Source organism: Athene cunicularia, assembly GCF_003259725.1.
Source record: "Athene cunicularia isolate RWA chromosome 2 unlocalized genomic scaffold, athCun1 chr2_part1, whole genome shotgun sequence".
NCBI lineage: Eukaryota > Metazoa > Chordata > Aves > Strigiformes > Strigidae > Athene > Athene cunicularia.
This window is the reverse complement of record NW_020799095.1, coordinates 38,611,610-38,625,346: the sequence shown is the minus strand read 5'-3', so window position 1 is coordinate 38,625,346 and position 13,737 is coordinate 38,611,610. Positions and strand designations below refer to the sequence as shown.

Sequence of the window (13,737 nt, the reverse complement as noted above, 5' to 3'; positions counted from 1 at the left end):
ACCAACCAAACAAACAGAACAAACAAATTTTGTTACCTCACTTAAGCACTAACAACAAATATTTTAAGTGTAATTTTGAAAGATATTAGAAATTTTTTCCCTGTTTTCTGGGAAAGAGAATGGTTCAGTTTAAAAATGTTACTGCATTCTTTAAAAGGAGTACTGAGAATTAAGGGAATTATCAGGTCTTGTGCAGAAACCATTTTCTATTCTTTATAAAAAATATAATAGTAAAAAATAGTAAATACTAAAATAAAAAGTATATATGGCATTTCTTCTTTATAAGTGTTAATTAAAATAATTTCTGCAAATTCTTCTCATCTTTGAAATTTATAATACAGCTGTTTGCTAGTTATCATGACCTGAGTAAGGGATCATAAGTGACAAAAATTTGCCCCATAAAAATTGACACTGTTTTTGTGTGTTAGTCTGAGAGAAATGCAAAATAATAAACAGTACAGATAGAGGAAAATACATTTTACTTAAAAATATCTGATACACATGAATGTTTTTAGGTCATTACAAATAAACTATCATTCTAATGCTAGTCAACTGCTCAGAATTTAGCAGTTATTTTGCATCTACATGTGTGAGTAATATGGCATTGTGTGTTGAAAGGTTAGATTCTAAAACAAGTATATTGCACACCAAGAAAATGTTGACAGTGGTATATCAGGCTGATGGTTAATATCTCAGTTACTAACACTGTATTGTTTTAATATAATGTAAAGTCTTTTAAATTGCAGTCATTTATATTTTAAGAATTTCCTACAGATAGCAATGGCATTGGTTAAAAGAGGTTTTGTGATGTGGAAGACATTATGCAATTCCAAATTTATTATAAAAAAAAATTTTAAGTTTTTCCTGTTTTGATTAGAGTATCTTTAATTCTATAGGTACCTCAACACACAGTTTATTAAGAAGAACAAATTGACTGAAGCTGATCTTCAGTATGGTTATGGAGGGGTGGATATGAATGAACCGTTGATGGAAATAGGAGAGGTAGGTATCTCTGAAAGTAAGAGTGGGTATAAACTATATTCAGAAGGTTGTACAAGTTAAGCTTTGTCCTTTTAAAATTTTGACATTGTGGTGTCACAGAATCTGAGTAGTTAAATATGCTAGAAGATGTAAGCACTGAATCCCTTGTGAAATGAGATTATGGTTTTGATGTAGAAAAGTATAGTGAACTTGGGGGGAAGCAAATATGAAAACTATTGGAGAACGGTTTAAAATGTGATAATAGATACCACTTTGTAAAACAACCTTGCTTTATTAAGTGACACTACTATCTAGAAAATATTTTGAAGAATGAAAATTTGGTTTTGGAAATACTTGAAATATTACTTTTAGGCTTCTATTTTTTAATGTCACAAAATGTAATAGCTTTTTTTGAGAGTAGTCTTCTGTACATCATCTTTTCTAATGCAAGCTGTTTCCTACTTCCACTGTAGCAACTTGGATAGGCATTTTACAAGAAAAAGTAATCATTCTGTACACAAAAGTATCATGTAGTGCGGGTTTATCTTTAAAGAAAAGGTAATTCAGGACAAGTACAAGGGTTTTCAAACAGTTGCTAATGTAAGTTGGAGAGGCTGAGGGTAATTTTTAAATGCCTATAGAATGAAAAAAATTGTCATCAGTAGGACTACCTTGTGAAATACCACCCTGTGCACTTCAGCTATGCAGAAGTGAAGTATACGTCATTTCTGTCACTTCATGGAATACAAGAAAATAAAATGAAAAGAAATTTTACCATTATAAAAAGAAATCTTTACAGTTTTTTGAAACAAACTGTTTCTGTATGTCTTTTAAAGATTTTTGAAAACACCTTTTCAGTCTGAATCAGAACTGAAATTTTGAATACAGTTGGGTATAAACTTTTCTTTTGAATGCTTGTCTGTGTATCTGTTTGCTTTCTGTCTGCTAGCTGGAGAATGAAATTTATTCTGGCATCATCTGTAGGGGTGTATTGTTTTTTTTCCTTTCCTCTACAATTGCCTTTTTCTCTAAAAGAGAAGTGAACACTTCTCTTTCAGTTTGGAAAGCTAGTGAAAATACTTTTTTTTTCTCTTGATATCTGAACTTGACCTGTCAGTGATTACTGTTTTAGTCCTTTTGATTTCATTGTTTTAAGTAGATCTCTGCTGCCTTTAGTTAAGAGTAAGGAGAGATTGTGATGCATGAAGAAGCATCCTCTGTGCTTCTGACCCAGCTACCCAGCTGATGAAGACTACTGCCAGTTGAAATTGCTAATCCTCTGACAGGTTGGGGATGGGCTGAAAAAAACATCAGAAGCATGATATACTTTAAGTCAAGGCAATTTAGAGAAGGAAATTCTTCTCTTGTCTACCTCTGCTGTCACCAAGGCTTGCTAATTGGTGACATCTATAAAGGCTTATCAGAGCTTGGAAGTACATATTGCTGCACTGTTTGTGGTATCTTCAAAATGGCATAAGTGTTATTCCTTATTTCCTCAGACTGAGATGTAGCTGACTGTTCCTGCGATTGTTGGAGGTAGTCCTTAGCTCTGTGTGAATGACTGAGTTCAGCTGCTTTGGGGGCTGGGAATAGGTCTGGGCTTGTTCTTGGGGCTGGGTTTGCTGATGGATTAATGAATTCTCCCATTTCAGTGTGATACTCCATTCTGATATACCATCCAAAGGATGGTAGTGGCAACTTCTGTCCATAGCTTTCTGCCCTAGGATGTGTTTACCAAACTAGAGCAAACAGCAGACCTGATAATTCAGCTTTTTTTAAGTATTCTGTTTTCCTTGTGTTTGTGGAATCATAAGCAAGGCAGAAGGACAGTGACGCATGCTTTTCTTCAATCTTCCCAGCAGTTTTTCCTAGGATGGTACATCCCTAGATCAGCATTTGGGCAGGTTATGGGGAGGGTTGAGATTCTTAAACTGTAGCTGACAGCCTTTGGTTTTTCATGAAGATGTTCAGATGATGATGTGTGGAATTCTGCTAATGAGTTTTTCATTATCTCACTCCCCAAAACTCCTTCCATTTCTCTTTACCAAATACTGTCTTTGCAGTCTGTAGTAGTGGGAGGTAAATCTTGGATCTTGAGGAGTAAAGTTAATCTCTGTTCATTACTGCTGTAGGATTAGGTTTATAGCAGTTGCTCCTTTGCCCTGGAAAGGAATGGAGACTTGCGTCCTATGCTCAAGTAGTTTAATGCATTAAATTGCAGTATTGTTTTTGGTGAATTCATTGCCCCAGAAATAAAAGTAGTTCACATTTCTTGACCTAAGACACTCACTCATTAAGTTTATCAAGTCTTTGTTTTGAAAACATTTTCTCTTCCATTATAGTTCCTGTTTAGGATTCTTTTATTCTTTGGATTGTACTAGGGGCTTTGACAAAAGTCTATATTTCAGTTGTTCATTGCTTTAGAATGGAAGGAATTATCATTTATCCCTTTTTAGATGACTGAGATGATCTGTCCTTTATCTATACAAGAGCAAGCATGCTTATTTTATATATAGTTCTCCTCAGTTGCAGTATGAAGTTACAGAAATAATGTCCAGTATTTGTGGAAGCAGAACTGTACTCTATGTACTGAAGTTTCTGTCTCAGTGTGTTAATGAAACTTTGGGAGCTTTTCAGTAATCTTAAACGAGTACATGCTTGCTTAGTTCTTCTGGAGTGTGTAACAGCACAAGATACTGGAGGTGCATATGTAATGTTTATGGGCATGGCTTCAAACAGTTTATCATCCTGATAAGTGTTCCAGACATTAGTAATTGTTGTACTAGGAAAAATACAGGATGAGATCAGTTGTTGAGAATAGTTTGTTAGTGCTTGCAAGAGATTATTTATCTTCTGTCCTTATGTTATGAATGCATGGTGAAGGATACTGCTTTTGTGAGTTGAGCTCCTATCACCAATTTCAGACATCTGAGTTTTCAATGACTCAATGAGAGCCCTGAGCTAGAAGGTAATCAAGATATGCCTTATAGTTTGGGGTTTTTTTACCCCATCATGGGGCAACAGATTCTGGGAAACAGAGGAAACTGCCATGTTCTGTATTGTCTGTTTAGGTGGAGAAGATCAGTCCCTCACTTCAAAGAGAAGAAAGTGTCTTGAACCAGTACATGAAATTGCTAGATTGACCTAACTCTAGTTTATTTGATAAAAAAATTCCAATAGACAAGTTGAAGCTGTTTCAAATTGTTAGATCAGATGTGAAAGGGACCATGTTAGAGACCACATTGTGGAATAGTTACCTAATGTTGTCCCCTTCACCTCTTAGTCATAAAATGTGTCAGTCTTGTCTTTTTCTCCAAAACTAGCTTCTTTCAGCATTTTCTGCTGGATGAGTTACTGATGTCTTGGGGAAACATCTCCTCTAACTGTTCTGCTACTACTCTTCACAAGGCAAGAAAGTGACAATCATTCCTAATACAACTTTGATTTCAAAATGTTATCTGTCTTTTGATTTATAAGCAAGCCTTTACCTCATTTAAGAACTTGCTTATGATGCAGCAGGGTCAGCTTTGCCTCCCAGACTTCTGCACCCTGTATTACACAGTGGGTTCTGGATAGCTGTGGTAGAAATTCATTTGTCTGCTCTTTAAAAGGAAGATTTATTTCAAAAATTGGATCAGTATTTTAATTTCTATAGCTGAGGAGCTGTTAACTGTGTGAACGCTTTCTTAGCAGCAATATTTCCTCTGTCCTCGTTGATAATAGTAATTTCACTTCCCCAGTCTACTGCTCACTGGTAGGTGTTTTTAGAGGTCTCAGATGTGGGGGGGTATTTGCCCCATACGCAGGATCACATCATACCCTTTGGGCTTTACATCTGATTTTGACTTAAGTGTAAAAACTCCTCTGAATGATTGCGGTTGGTGTTTTTAAAAAATGGTATGTTTTGCGAGCAACTACTTCACCCACAAGAATTTGTGATACTTGAGTTCCTTTGACTGATCCTCCTAATGATACATTAGGAACAGGGTAACCTATCCCTAATACGAAGGTGATTTCAATTCCATTTAAGGAAAATACTAGCTTGCCATGACTTTGCTTAAGTTATGTGAATTTTGGTTTGGAGATGCTCTCTGTGTGTTAGGTATAAGGGTTCTGTATCTTTGACTCTGACCTCTGACAAATTAGTCAAGAGACATTCCGCTTGTCAGCCAAGGGTTATTTTGCTATCATTTTTAGAAATACCTGTGTCTGCATATATTCAAACACTTCAGGTAATGTTACTTACCTATTACAGTGCAGATGTTTTGTTTATATGTACGCTCAAAACCTGCCCTCATAACCAACTTATTTAGGGCACTTAGATGCATTTGAGAATCCTTGATAGTGTGGAACCAAGGAATAAATCAGTCCTATTAGATATGTAGGAAGAATGCGGACTGGGAAGCATGCACTCAGAAACTGCCTGACTAGAAATTCTGTGTGTGACACTACTAGTGTACAGACCTGTATGATCTTAATCCAAATGCAGTCAGATGTTCTAGAAGAAAAACGCTAAGGTAATGTATTAACGTATTGACAAATTGTGTGTGTTTAGGAGGTAAACAATTTAAAAGGAGAAAGAAGAGGGTATCTAGCAACTTAATTTTTAAAATCCTGAGTGGGGAGTTGCATCATCTTTGATATTGTTTTGGTGGTGGTTTTTGTATTTTTTAATTGTGGTGAACTTGTGTTGTGTCCTGACAGCTAGCTCTTGATATGTGGAGAAAATTAATGATTGAGCCACTGCAGACCATCCTTATTCGTATGCTCCTCCGAGAAATAAAAAAGTGAGTGCTTGATTATTTTTTGCTTTTACACAATGTGGGAGTATTGCATTTTTACTTTGAAATGTCTGTGAACTTTGACCTTTTTTTTTAATAGCTTCTTACCTAATGATGTTCTATCGGCTTTTCTCATTGTAGCTACATATTTGTGGTTTACATATGTAGAAAAACACTCTGAAAATAAATTACTTAATTCACTGTAATCTGAGGGTAGTGATCTTTTCTGTTTCAGCAATCCTTCTTACTAGTGGGACGGGAGTAGTTAGAGTAATTTTTCAGGTCCCATAGGGTGTCTTTTGCCTTTTTCTCCACCTGATGCTGACTGCTTATAGCTTCTGTGCTGTCAGTAAACTTAAGGACCAGGTTTTATGCAAAGATTTGCTAAAGCCAGAAAAGCTATGTTGCTTTGTATGGGACCCAAAATAAATCTTTCTTGTCTGCCAGGAAGACTAAACTTCTGGTCTTGTGTTGTTCAGATGAGTGACTTCACTTAACATTCTTGGTACTTTACTTGAATGAAATAGAAATAATTACTCTTTTGTTCTTTGAGGGAATTTACTATTTTATTTCTGAGTACCTTTGTTACTTTTAAACAAAGACCCTGGTAGTTACAGGGCTTGGGGCTTTTTAGGTTTTGATTTAAAACCTTTATACTATTTAACTCCTAAAGGATCTTTTTATTTATGAATAAACAGAAATTCTGAAATATACTAACAGATCTTGTGTGTAGTTCTAAGTTCCATCAGTTTCTACACTTTAACTACTGTTTAGGGTAGCTCTGGAGTTGCCTAATGCATGGGGGTTTTTTAAGTGATTGACCAGGCTAGTGTAGGTAAACTGAGAGAATGAAGTAAATTGGCTGATTGTTGTTCCTTGGATGTGCAGATGGTCAGAAAAAAAGCTGTATTTATAAAGTATTTTTTTTAAATTTTAATATTTTATTTTTCCTTCTGGAATTAAATTTTTGATGACTAAGTAACTGACATGATGTCTCTCTTAGATAGTATTTCTGAAGCCAGGAAGTGTGTGTTTGTTTTCAGTTGTTGAACCATGCTTCCTTTGTAACAAGTGCTAATAATGCTTTATCTGTATGTTTACTGTGACAATTTATTTTTACTAAATGAAGATTCCCTAATTCATGATGAAGAAAATTCTGCTTTGTTACTTCAAGCACAGTAACACTGAAGACTCATTTTAGTCAATCTGTATATTCCACTGGTGGGTGGGAGTAGAAATTAGTGCTAAAAAATTTTTTGTCTGATGCCTCTTCAGATAAATACATACCATTGCTTCTGAGGCTGACTGCAGACCTCGCAATGGTATTTAGAGTCTGTCACTGACTCTCTGGGGCGTTAGATCTTAAGACTATAATAAGTTGACATTATTTGTTATTAAATTATTTGTAAAGTTTTAAATAAAACTTGAATCGTTGTCTCTAATGGTTGGGTTTGGATTTACCACCCCCCGTCATTATTGAGGATTTTTCTGTGTGATCTCAAAGGAGTTAATTCAACTGTGTTTCTCAAAATATACATCTAATAATTTGTATTAAGTTTTTTATAGCCACTTTGTGATATGCAAATCATGTAATGAATTATATGAGAGAACTTCTCACTATAGCTGTTCTTCATGGTATAATGAAATATAGGCTTGCTACGGATATTCTGAGGAAGGCCTTTGCATGTGACTGTAGGCTTGTTGCTGTTCTTTGATATGTTTCCTGTGGTCAGTACAGTTTATAAGAGGCAGTTTTAGAGACACTGCTGCAAATGACTGTTCAAGTTTTTTAGCATTGAGTTAAGCAATTCAGGGATTAAACAAGGTCTTCGAAGAAATTGGTATCAATAAGTTACATCTGTCAGAGGTGCAAGAGTATGCATGGGAAGATGTTTACCTAAAAATTTAATAAACCTACTAATACATGTATATAGTTAAAAACTTCTGAATTAGGTGCCTTCTTAAGTGTGGTACTTAGGTGTCTGGATGGTTCAATTTATTAAAATGTTTTTTAAAAAAAATTAAATAGATGGAACAGGGGAACTTCTTATAACCAGAAGATTTTGCATAGTATACAATGATATGCAGAGTTGATAACCAACATTGTAGACAACTGGTTGCATATAAAAGTATGTTTATTACTGTAATGGATTAATGTAATGTATTACTGTAGGGGGAGCAGAGCCACAAATTTTGCTTTCAGATTTTGTTTTATCAGTGTATTTAACTGGAATTTTAAAAATAATTCTGAATAAAATCTTGAGCACATCAACTTTTTAGAAGCTATAAACTTCTGCAATACACTGTACGTTAAAATTAACAATAAACTTTTTTGATACGTGAAAATAAAAGAAGTACGAGTAGTGACTTGTGATTCAGCTGAACAAGATGGCTAAACTGATCTAGGAGTTTGGTGCCAAAAAGGAGCAGGCTATGCTCTACAACCTTTCTTGTGCTCAGTTTGGTGCTCATCTAGTCCCTTAGTGAACCAGCTCAACTGCTAAAATGACAGAAAGCCATCTTGGCGAATGTTTCTCCAGATTGGCATGATGAGTCAGTTCAGCAAAGAATTAGATGAGTGCCAAAGCAGTGCAAGAGAAATAGAGGCCTGTGACTGAGCAAAAGGGAGCAGGAATAGTCACCTTCAGCTGCAGAAAACTGTTAAATCACTTAAGCCTGTCTTGTCTGACTGCACTCCTCTTTATATAGAGTTCTGAATATAACACACTTTCTTCCCCCTCCCTCTAGCCCAAGCACTCCTCCTACAAGGCAAGCTGAATATCAACTTACGCATTTTTGTTTCAACACAACAGGAAGCCGACAAGATCTCGAATTGTGAGAAAATTCATCTATGAAATTCTTAAACAGAAATAATTTGGAAATTTTTCAGGTGCTATCTCAAATGACAGTGTGATTAGTACAGACTAACCAGGAGAGGCTTCTCTACTAAAGATAACTAACACTTTCTAACTAACTGAACCTATTCCTGTCTAAGCTGATACATTATACCATTTGTTTTGAAAGGAAAGCTATTGGGAGTTGTTATTTAAAAAGTATTTGAAACAGGCTCTTGTAGTTCACACTGAATTCTGTAGTTACTTGGTCTCAATAGGCCATTGGTCTGACACAGCAGAATGCTTCTTTTTGAATGATGGAATTTTTTAAAATAAATACAGTATTTATTATTGTACCTTAAACTTTAAGTATGTTATATGGGGCTATAGTAATACACTGTACAATACATGTTAAGCTTCCACTGTTAACTTTTGTCTTAAGATAGAAACAAGATATAATATAAAACAACCCAACTTCCTTGAGCTTGTGTTTTGTAACTTTCTCCATTTCTTCTGAAAAAAGAAACTCATCATCGTCTGAATTAGCAGGACTTGGGCTTCTAGTGCTTGTTCAGATTCCCCACCAAATGTCATCATTCCCTTCTACCCTTCCCACGATGTCCTGTGACATCCCTGCTTCAAACTGTGTGGCAGCCGCTCTGTAGCTGTATGCATCCATATTGTTTCCTGACTACTGCCAAGAAGAAAAATATACACTTAATAGACTTTCACTTTGGTGGGGTCACCAATTTCTCTCATTTTAGTTTGGTGGATGTTCTTATTACTACAACTTTCACAAAAATCAGCCTTGGAACTGCTGTCAGATTTCCTTGAAACTAGCCATTAGCATTACAAATTCTTGGGAGCAGAGTGCCATTGGTGTATATAAAAACCTGAAGATGCTTCCAAAGTAGGCAGGGCCCATTACATGCTGTGTTCCTTTTCGTCTATCGCCTTCACGCCATCTGAGCTGTGCTTCAAAATCCTGTCTCCTCCCTTGCAGCTCTTCTATTGAGCATCTGCCTCCTGTACTTTTACAGCTTTTTCCTAATGATACGTTGACCTTCGAATCCCCTGGGCCTGACCTTTGCTGCCCCCTCTGCTCCCACCTCTGCCTGGGCTGAGGTTTGTGACCCAACCAGAGGGGAGCTGAGTCTTCATCTGTTACTGCAGTAATGCTTCCTGTGTTTATGTCACCAGTATCTTTTCAGGTCCAGAACCCAGCATGCTAGAGGCAGACTCGACTGTCTCTTGACAGAGCCCTGCCTTGTAATATGCTTAACTTCTAGTTAAGCCCTCACTGACATGGTGCTGTGTTCCCAGGCTGCATGCATTGTGCAGTTTTCCCTGCCCCTGGGTCCAGGCCCTGGGCTGGTGTTACACTTTTTCCCTTCTGAGACATGCTGCTGCCTTTGCTATCCTATAACCAGACCCAGCAGAGGGGTGTTGGCAGGAATTCAGGATGTGATTACATGTACCCAAACCCAGATTTAGTCCATTGGTTCAACTACTGGAGCCAGGGGAAACCTTCCTGTCCCCCAGGGGAAAAAAAAATCAGACCATCCCTGCTGGAGCAGTTACCAGTTAGGTCAGCTCATAACAGGTGACCAAGCATAAACCACATGGACTGCTCATAAGCTGTTGGAGAGCTAGTTCTTTCCACCCATCATGAGCTTAAGTTTTCAAATCATAGGACATAGTAGTATTTAAAGAAAACGTACCACATAATCAAGTGATATGAACATATGAATATGGTCTGGTGTATATAATACAACGAATTCTGGTGTGGCTGTCCTGGTAAACCTTCTGAGCTCATGGGCATCCTCTGTAGTTTTTATCAATTCAATTCCAAACCAAAATGAATTAAATTAGCAAAATTATTTCTTCTGCATTCCACCCCACCCTAGATGAGTATGTGGTAATGTTTGGATTTGAAGTATTTTTGCTGGCTTTATTTTTTTAGTGAAGTTTGGGTAAAGTAAGAAATCTTATTCTATATACATACATATATGTGTACATCTGTATTTAAAAGGGAAGACCTTTGAAATTGCAATGGCTGATGCTTAAGTGTAAATATACCTTTTGAAATCATATTTTAGTACTGCTTAACACCTTAGGAGTAAAGGAGTATTGTTTGCTTCTTTGTAAAGTGTATGTGAAAGGTGGTCTGTTCTAGTACAGTTCATGTTTTAAGAAAGTCTCTGCTGCTCTGAGTGTGGGTCTGTTATTTTCAGTCTTTGCAAAGGAGTGAACACTAATGTTTTTAGCATGCAAAACACTTGTTTTAATTACTTTTGTTTTCAACTGAATGGGACTAAAGGTAGTATTTTCTTTACTTGAACTCGCTCATGTGAAGCTAAGATTCAAATGGAAAACGTAAGGTTTTCCTTTTCCAATGTATGATTAAAAGTTGTGATGATGCATCAAGTATGTTATTTGTTCCACATGACATCTACATTTTGAACAGTAGATATTCAGAAAATAAAATAGCATGCTTCTTAGTGTGACACTGGCAAGAATTTTTTTGGCAGAAGCAGGCTTATGAAGGTATTCTATTTAATAAATGCTAGAAATACAAGATGGAACTTATTGTAACCTTTAAAGTACGTACTTAGAGTATGTAATTTGGAATACTTACATCCTTAGCAAACACTTGGAAATTTCATGACCTGCAAATGCTTTCAAACAGTTTATGAATTGCTATCTCAACAATTTAAATGTATAGGAGAGAAAGAAGAGTGCATTTTTTTGAGATTAATCTCCTTCAATTTACCAATTTAAGCAGAGGAATTTACTGGAAAATGTTTTCATCCAATTTTATTTCATTCGGCTATCAGATGAGTTACACTCACACATTCTCATGAATGTTTGCTTTGCCTGTTTCAGTGATCGCTGTGGAGAAGACCCAAACCAGAAAGTAATCCATGGGGTTATTAACTCCTTTGTTCATGTTGAACAGTATAAGAAAAAATTCCCCCTAAAGGTACATACACATTTCTGATTTATGTTTTCAATTTTTAATGTTAATTTAGTGTATGTATTATTTGTCCTTTTAAAAAAAAATCTCCTTTAAGTTTTATCAGGAAATTTTTGAGTGTCCTTTTCTGAATGAAACAGGGGAGTATTATAAACAAGAAGCTTCAAATTTATTGCAAGAGTCAAATTGCTCACAATACATGGAAAAGGTAAGAGATTCTTCTGTACGCCTGCAATAACTAAAATCTAATATTAATTCACTGATACATGATTTCCTGTACAGTTCCCATAGTTAATCTTTGTTGTATGCTTTCATGCATTTAAATTGTACTTTTTAGTGGCATGGTTAACCTGAATATAAACTGCAAACCTTGCCTATACAAGACTGGAAGTCAGTCCTTGGTGCTATACCGTCCATACTAACAGGATAGAAGAGTTGAGGAGAAGGCAGTGAGATGGCTTTTAACCTTAAGGAGCATAAGCAAATGGTCGCACACCTGAGGTGAAATTCAAGGACAGGCTAAGGCTTCAATTAAACCAAAATAAATGCAGATTTGTTTTGTCTACCATTAGCAGACTGTAGCTGCACTGCTCTCCCTAGGCTCCCCTCATATTCACTGGATAGAAGTACTTTTATGTCAGTATTCATATGACTTATTTTATGATAATGCATATTTCCTTCATTGAAGTTATAAAGAGAGATTTTATTAATAGCTCAGATATACTCCCATACTTTTTGAGCAGATGTTTACGTACGAGCTGATGGGTTTCAACAGTAAAGTGATTCTTACATAATTAGGTATTGTGGTAAAACTTTCTTAGAAGGAATGGTATGAGAAGTTGGGGGAGACTGGACACAAAGTTGGAGGGAAGAGGAACTTTTCAGGAGAAATACTGAGTGCTGTTAGACATCTAGTAGTGATTGAGCTTAGTACTCAAGAGTAGAAGATTGTATTAATTCAGCAATAGCCTGATTCAGAAGAGCTAATTCAGTTTTTCAGCATCCCAGACAAGTTATTTTTCAAGTGTGTTACTTATTTGTGTCTCTCATTCTACATACATACAATGTTGTATATTCATGGTTTTATATTGGTTGTATTTCATTAGCAATCAGCTTAACAACTTGTCTATAGGTTTTAGGTAGATTAAAAGATGAAGAAATGCGGTGTCGGAAATACTTGCATCCCAGCTCATATGGCAAAGTGATTCATGAATGCCAACAGAGAATGGTAGCTGATCACTTGCAGTTTCTACATGCAGAATGTCACAATATTATCAGACAAGAGAAAAGAAGTGGTAAGTCTCAATGGTCACAAAAAGTGTGAAGTGGTTTTTGGTTTATTCATTTAGTATTGCAACTTACTATCTTTATTCAATGACCTTCTATGGGTTTAAGCGTTTTCAACTAATACATGTTACTTATCTAGGAAGCTCAATTAAACCTGAATGATCTTTTCTTTTACCACATAATTCATTTTCATTCTTCCAAATATATAGTCAAACCCTTCTTTTTACTGTTTAACAACCCTTCTTTTGGCCAGTATTCTTTCTCTTTCTTTGTCTTAGTCGGCTTAAAACCACACTGAAGTCCTTTGTCCTGTAGAATGGATCATATTTTATGCTTGTGTTTTCATTTGTAAACCAATGGCTCTGTCATTACAGATTTCTTCATCATCATTTGACAGGTCAGGATTATAAAATGTTTTGGCTTTTTTTCATAGCCACTTTTTATTGTCCTGAATCTTTTGTGACCTCTCTTCCAAAATCCTTTTTACAGAAGCAGATGCTCTTATAGTTATATTCCCTGCCTGACTAAAAAAATTATGCTTCCTAATGACTACATGCCTCTTGAAAAAATGCTTGTTCTTGCATGGAAGATGGTATTTATTATGTGAGACAAACTATTTTTCACATTCAGATTGTTTCTAATTCAGTTTCCAGAGCTTTGCAAATTTGATCAGCTTGGATCCTTTTTTTGAAAAAAAAAAGTAATAAAAATATCAGTTGCTTATTTACAGCTTTTCTAACCTGAGACAAATTTTAAGCCACCACTGGAAAAAAATATAAAAAGTCAAGATGATGTCTAAACTGGTTTTAGTCAGTTGCAGCTAGGGAGATTTAGGGAGGCCAAGGACTGAAATAAACTATCAGTATACTTTGCCATT

General features: G+C 35.8%; 1 protein-coding gene across 2 annotated transcripts in view; it reads left to right on the top strand.

The window, feature by feature from the left end:
• The window catches only part of CUL2 (cullin 2), a 48,509-nt gene that overhangs the window by 14,892 nt on the left and 19,880 nt on the right, over positions 1 to 13,737 (top strand). The window contains exons 4-9 of one of the 2 annotated variants that reach the window (XM_026842415.1): positions 897 to 1,002; positions 5,686 to 5,768; positions 8,511 to 8,597; positions 11,483 to 11,579; positions 11,671 to 11,781; positions 12,706 to 12,868. In XM_026842415.1, coding sequence (XP_026698216.1) covers positions 897 to 1,002; positions 5,686 to 5,768; positions 8,511 to 8,597; positions 11,483 to 11,579; positions 11,671 to 11,781; positions 12,706 to 12,868 — 647 coding nt within the window. The remainder of the gene's footprint in view (positions 1 to 896; positions 1,003 to 5,685; positions 5,769 to 8,510; positions 8,598 to 11,482; positions 11,580 to 11,670; positions 11,782 to 12,705; positions 12,869 to 13,737) is intronic. The other variant, XM_026842416.1, reaches the window with a different exon arrangement.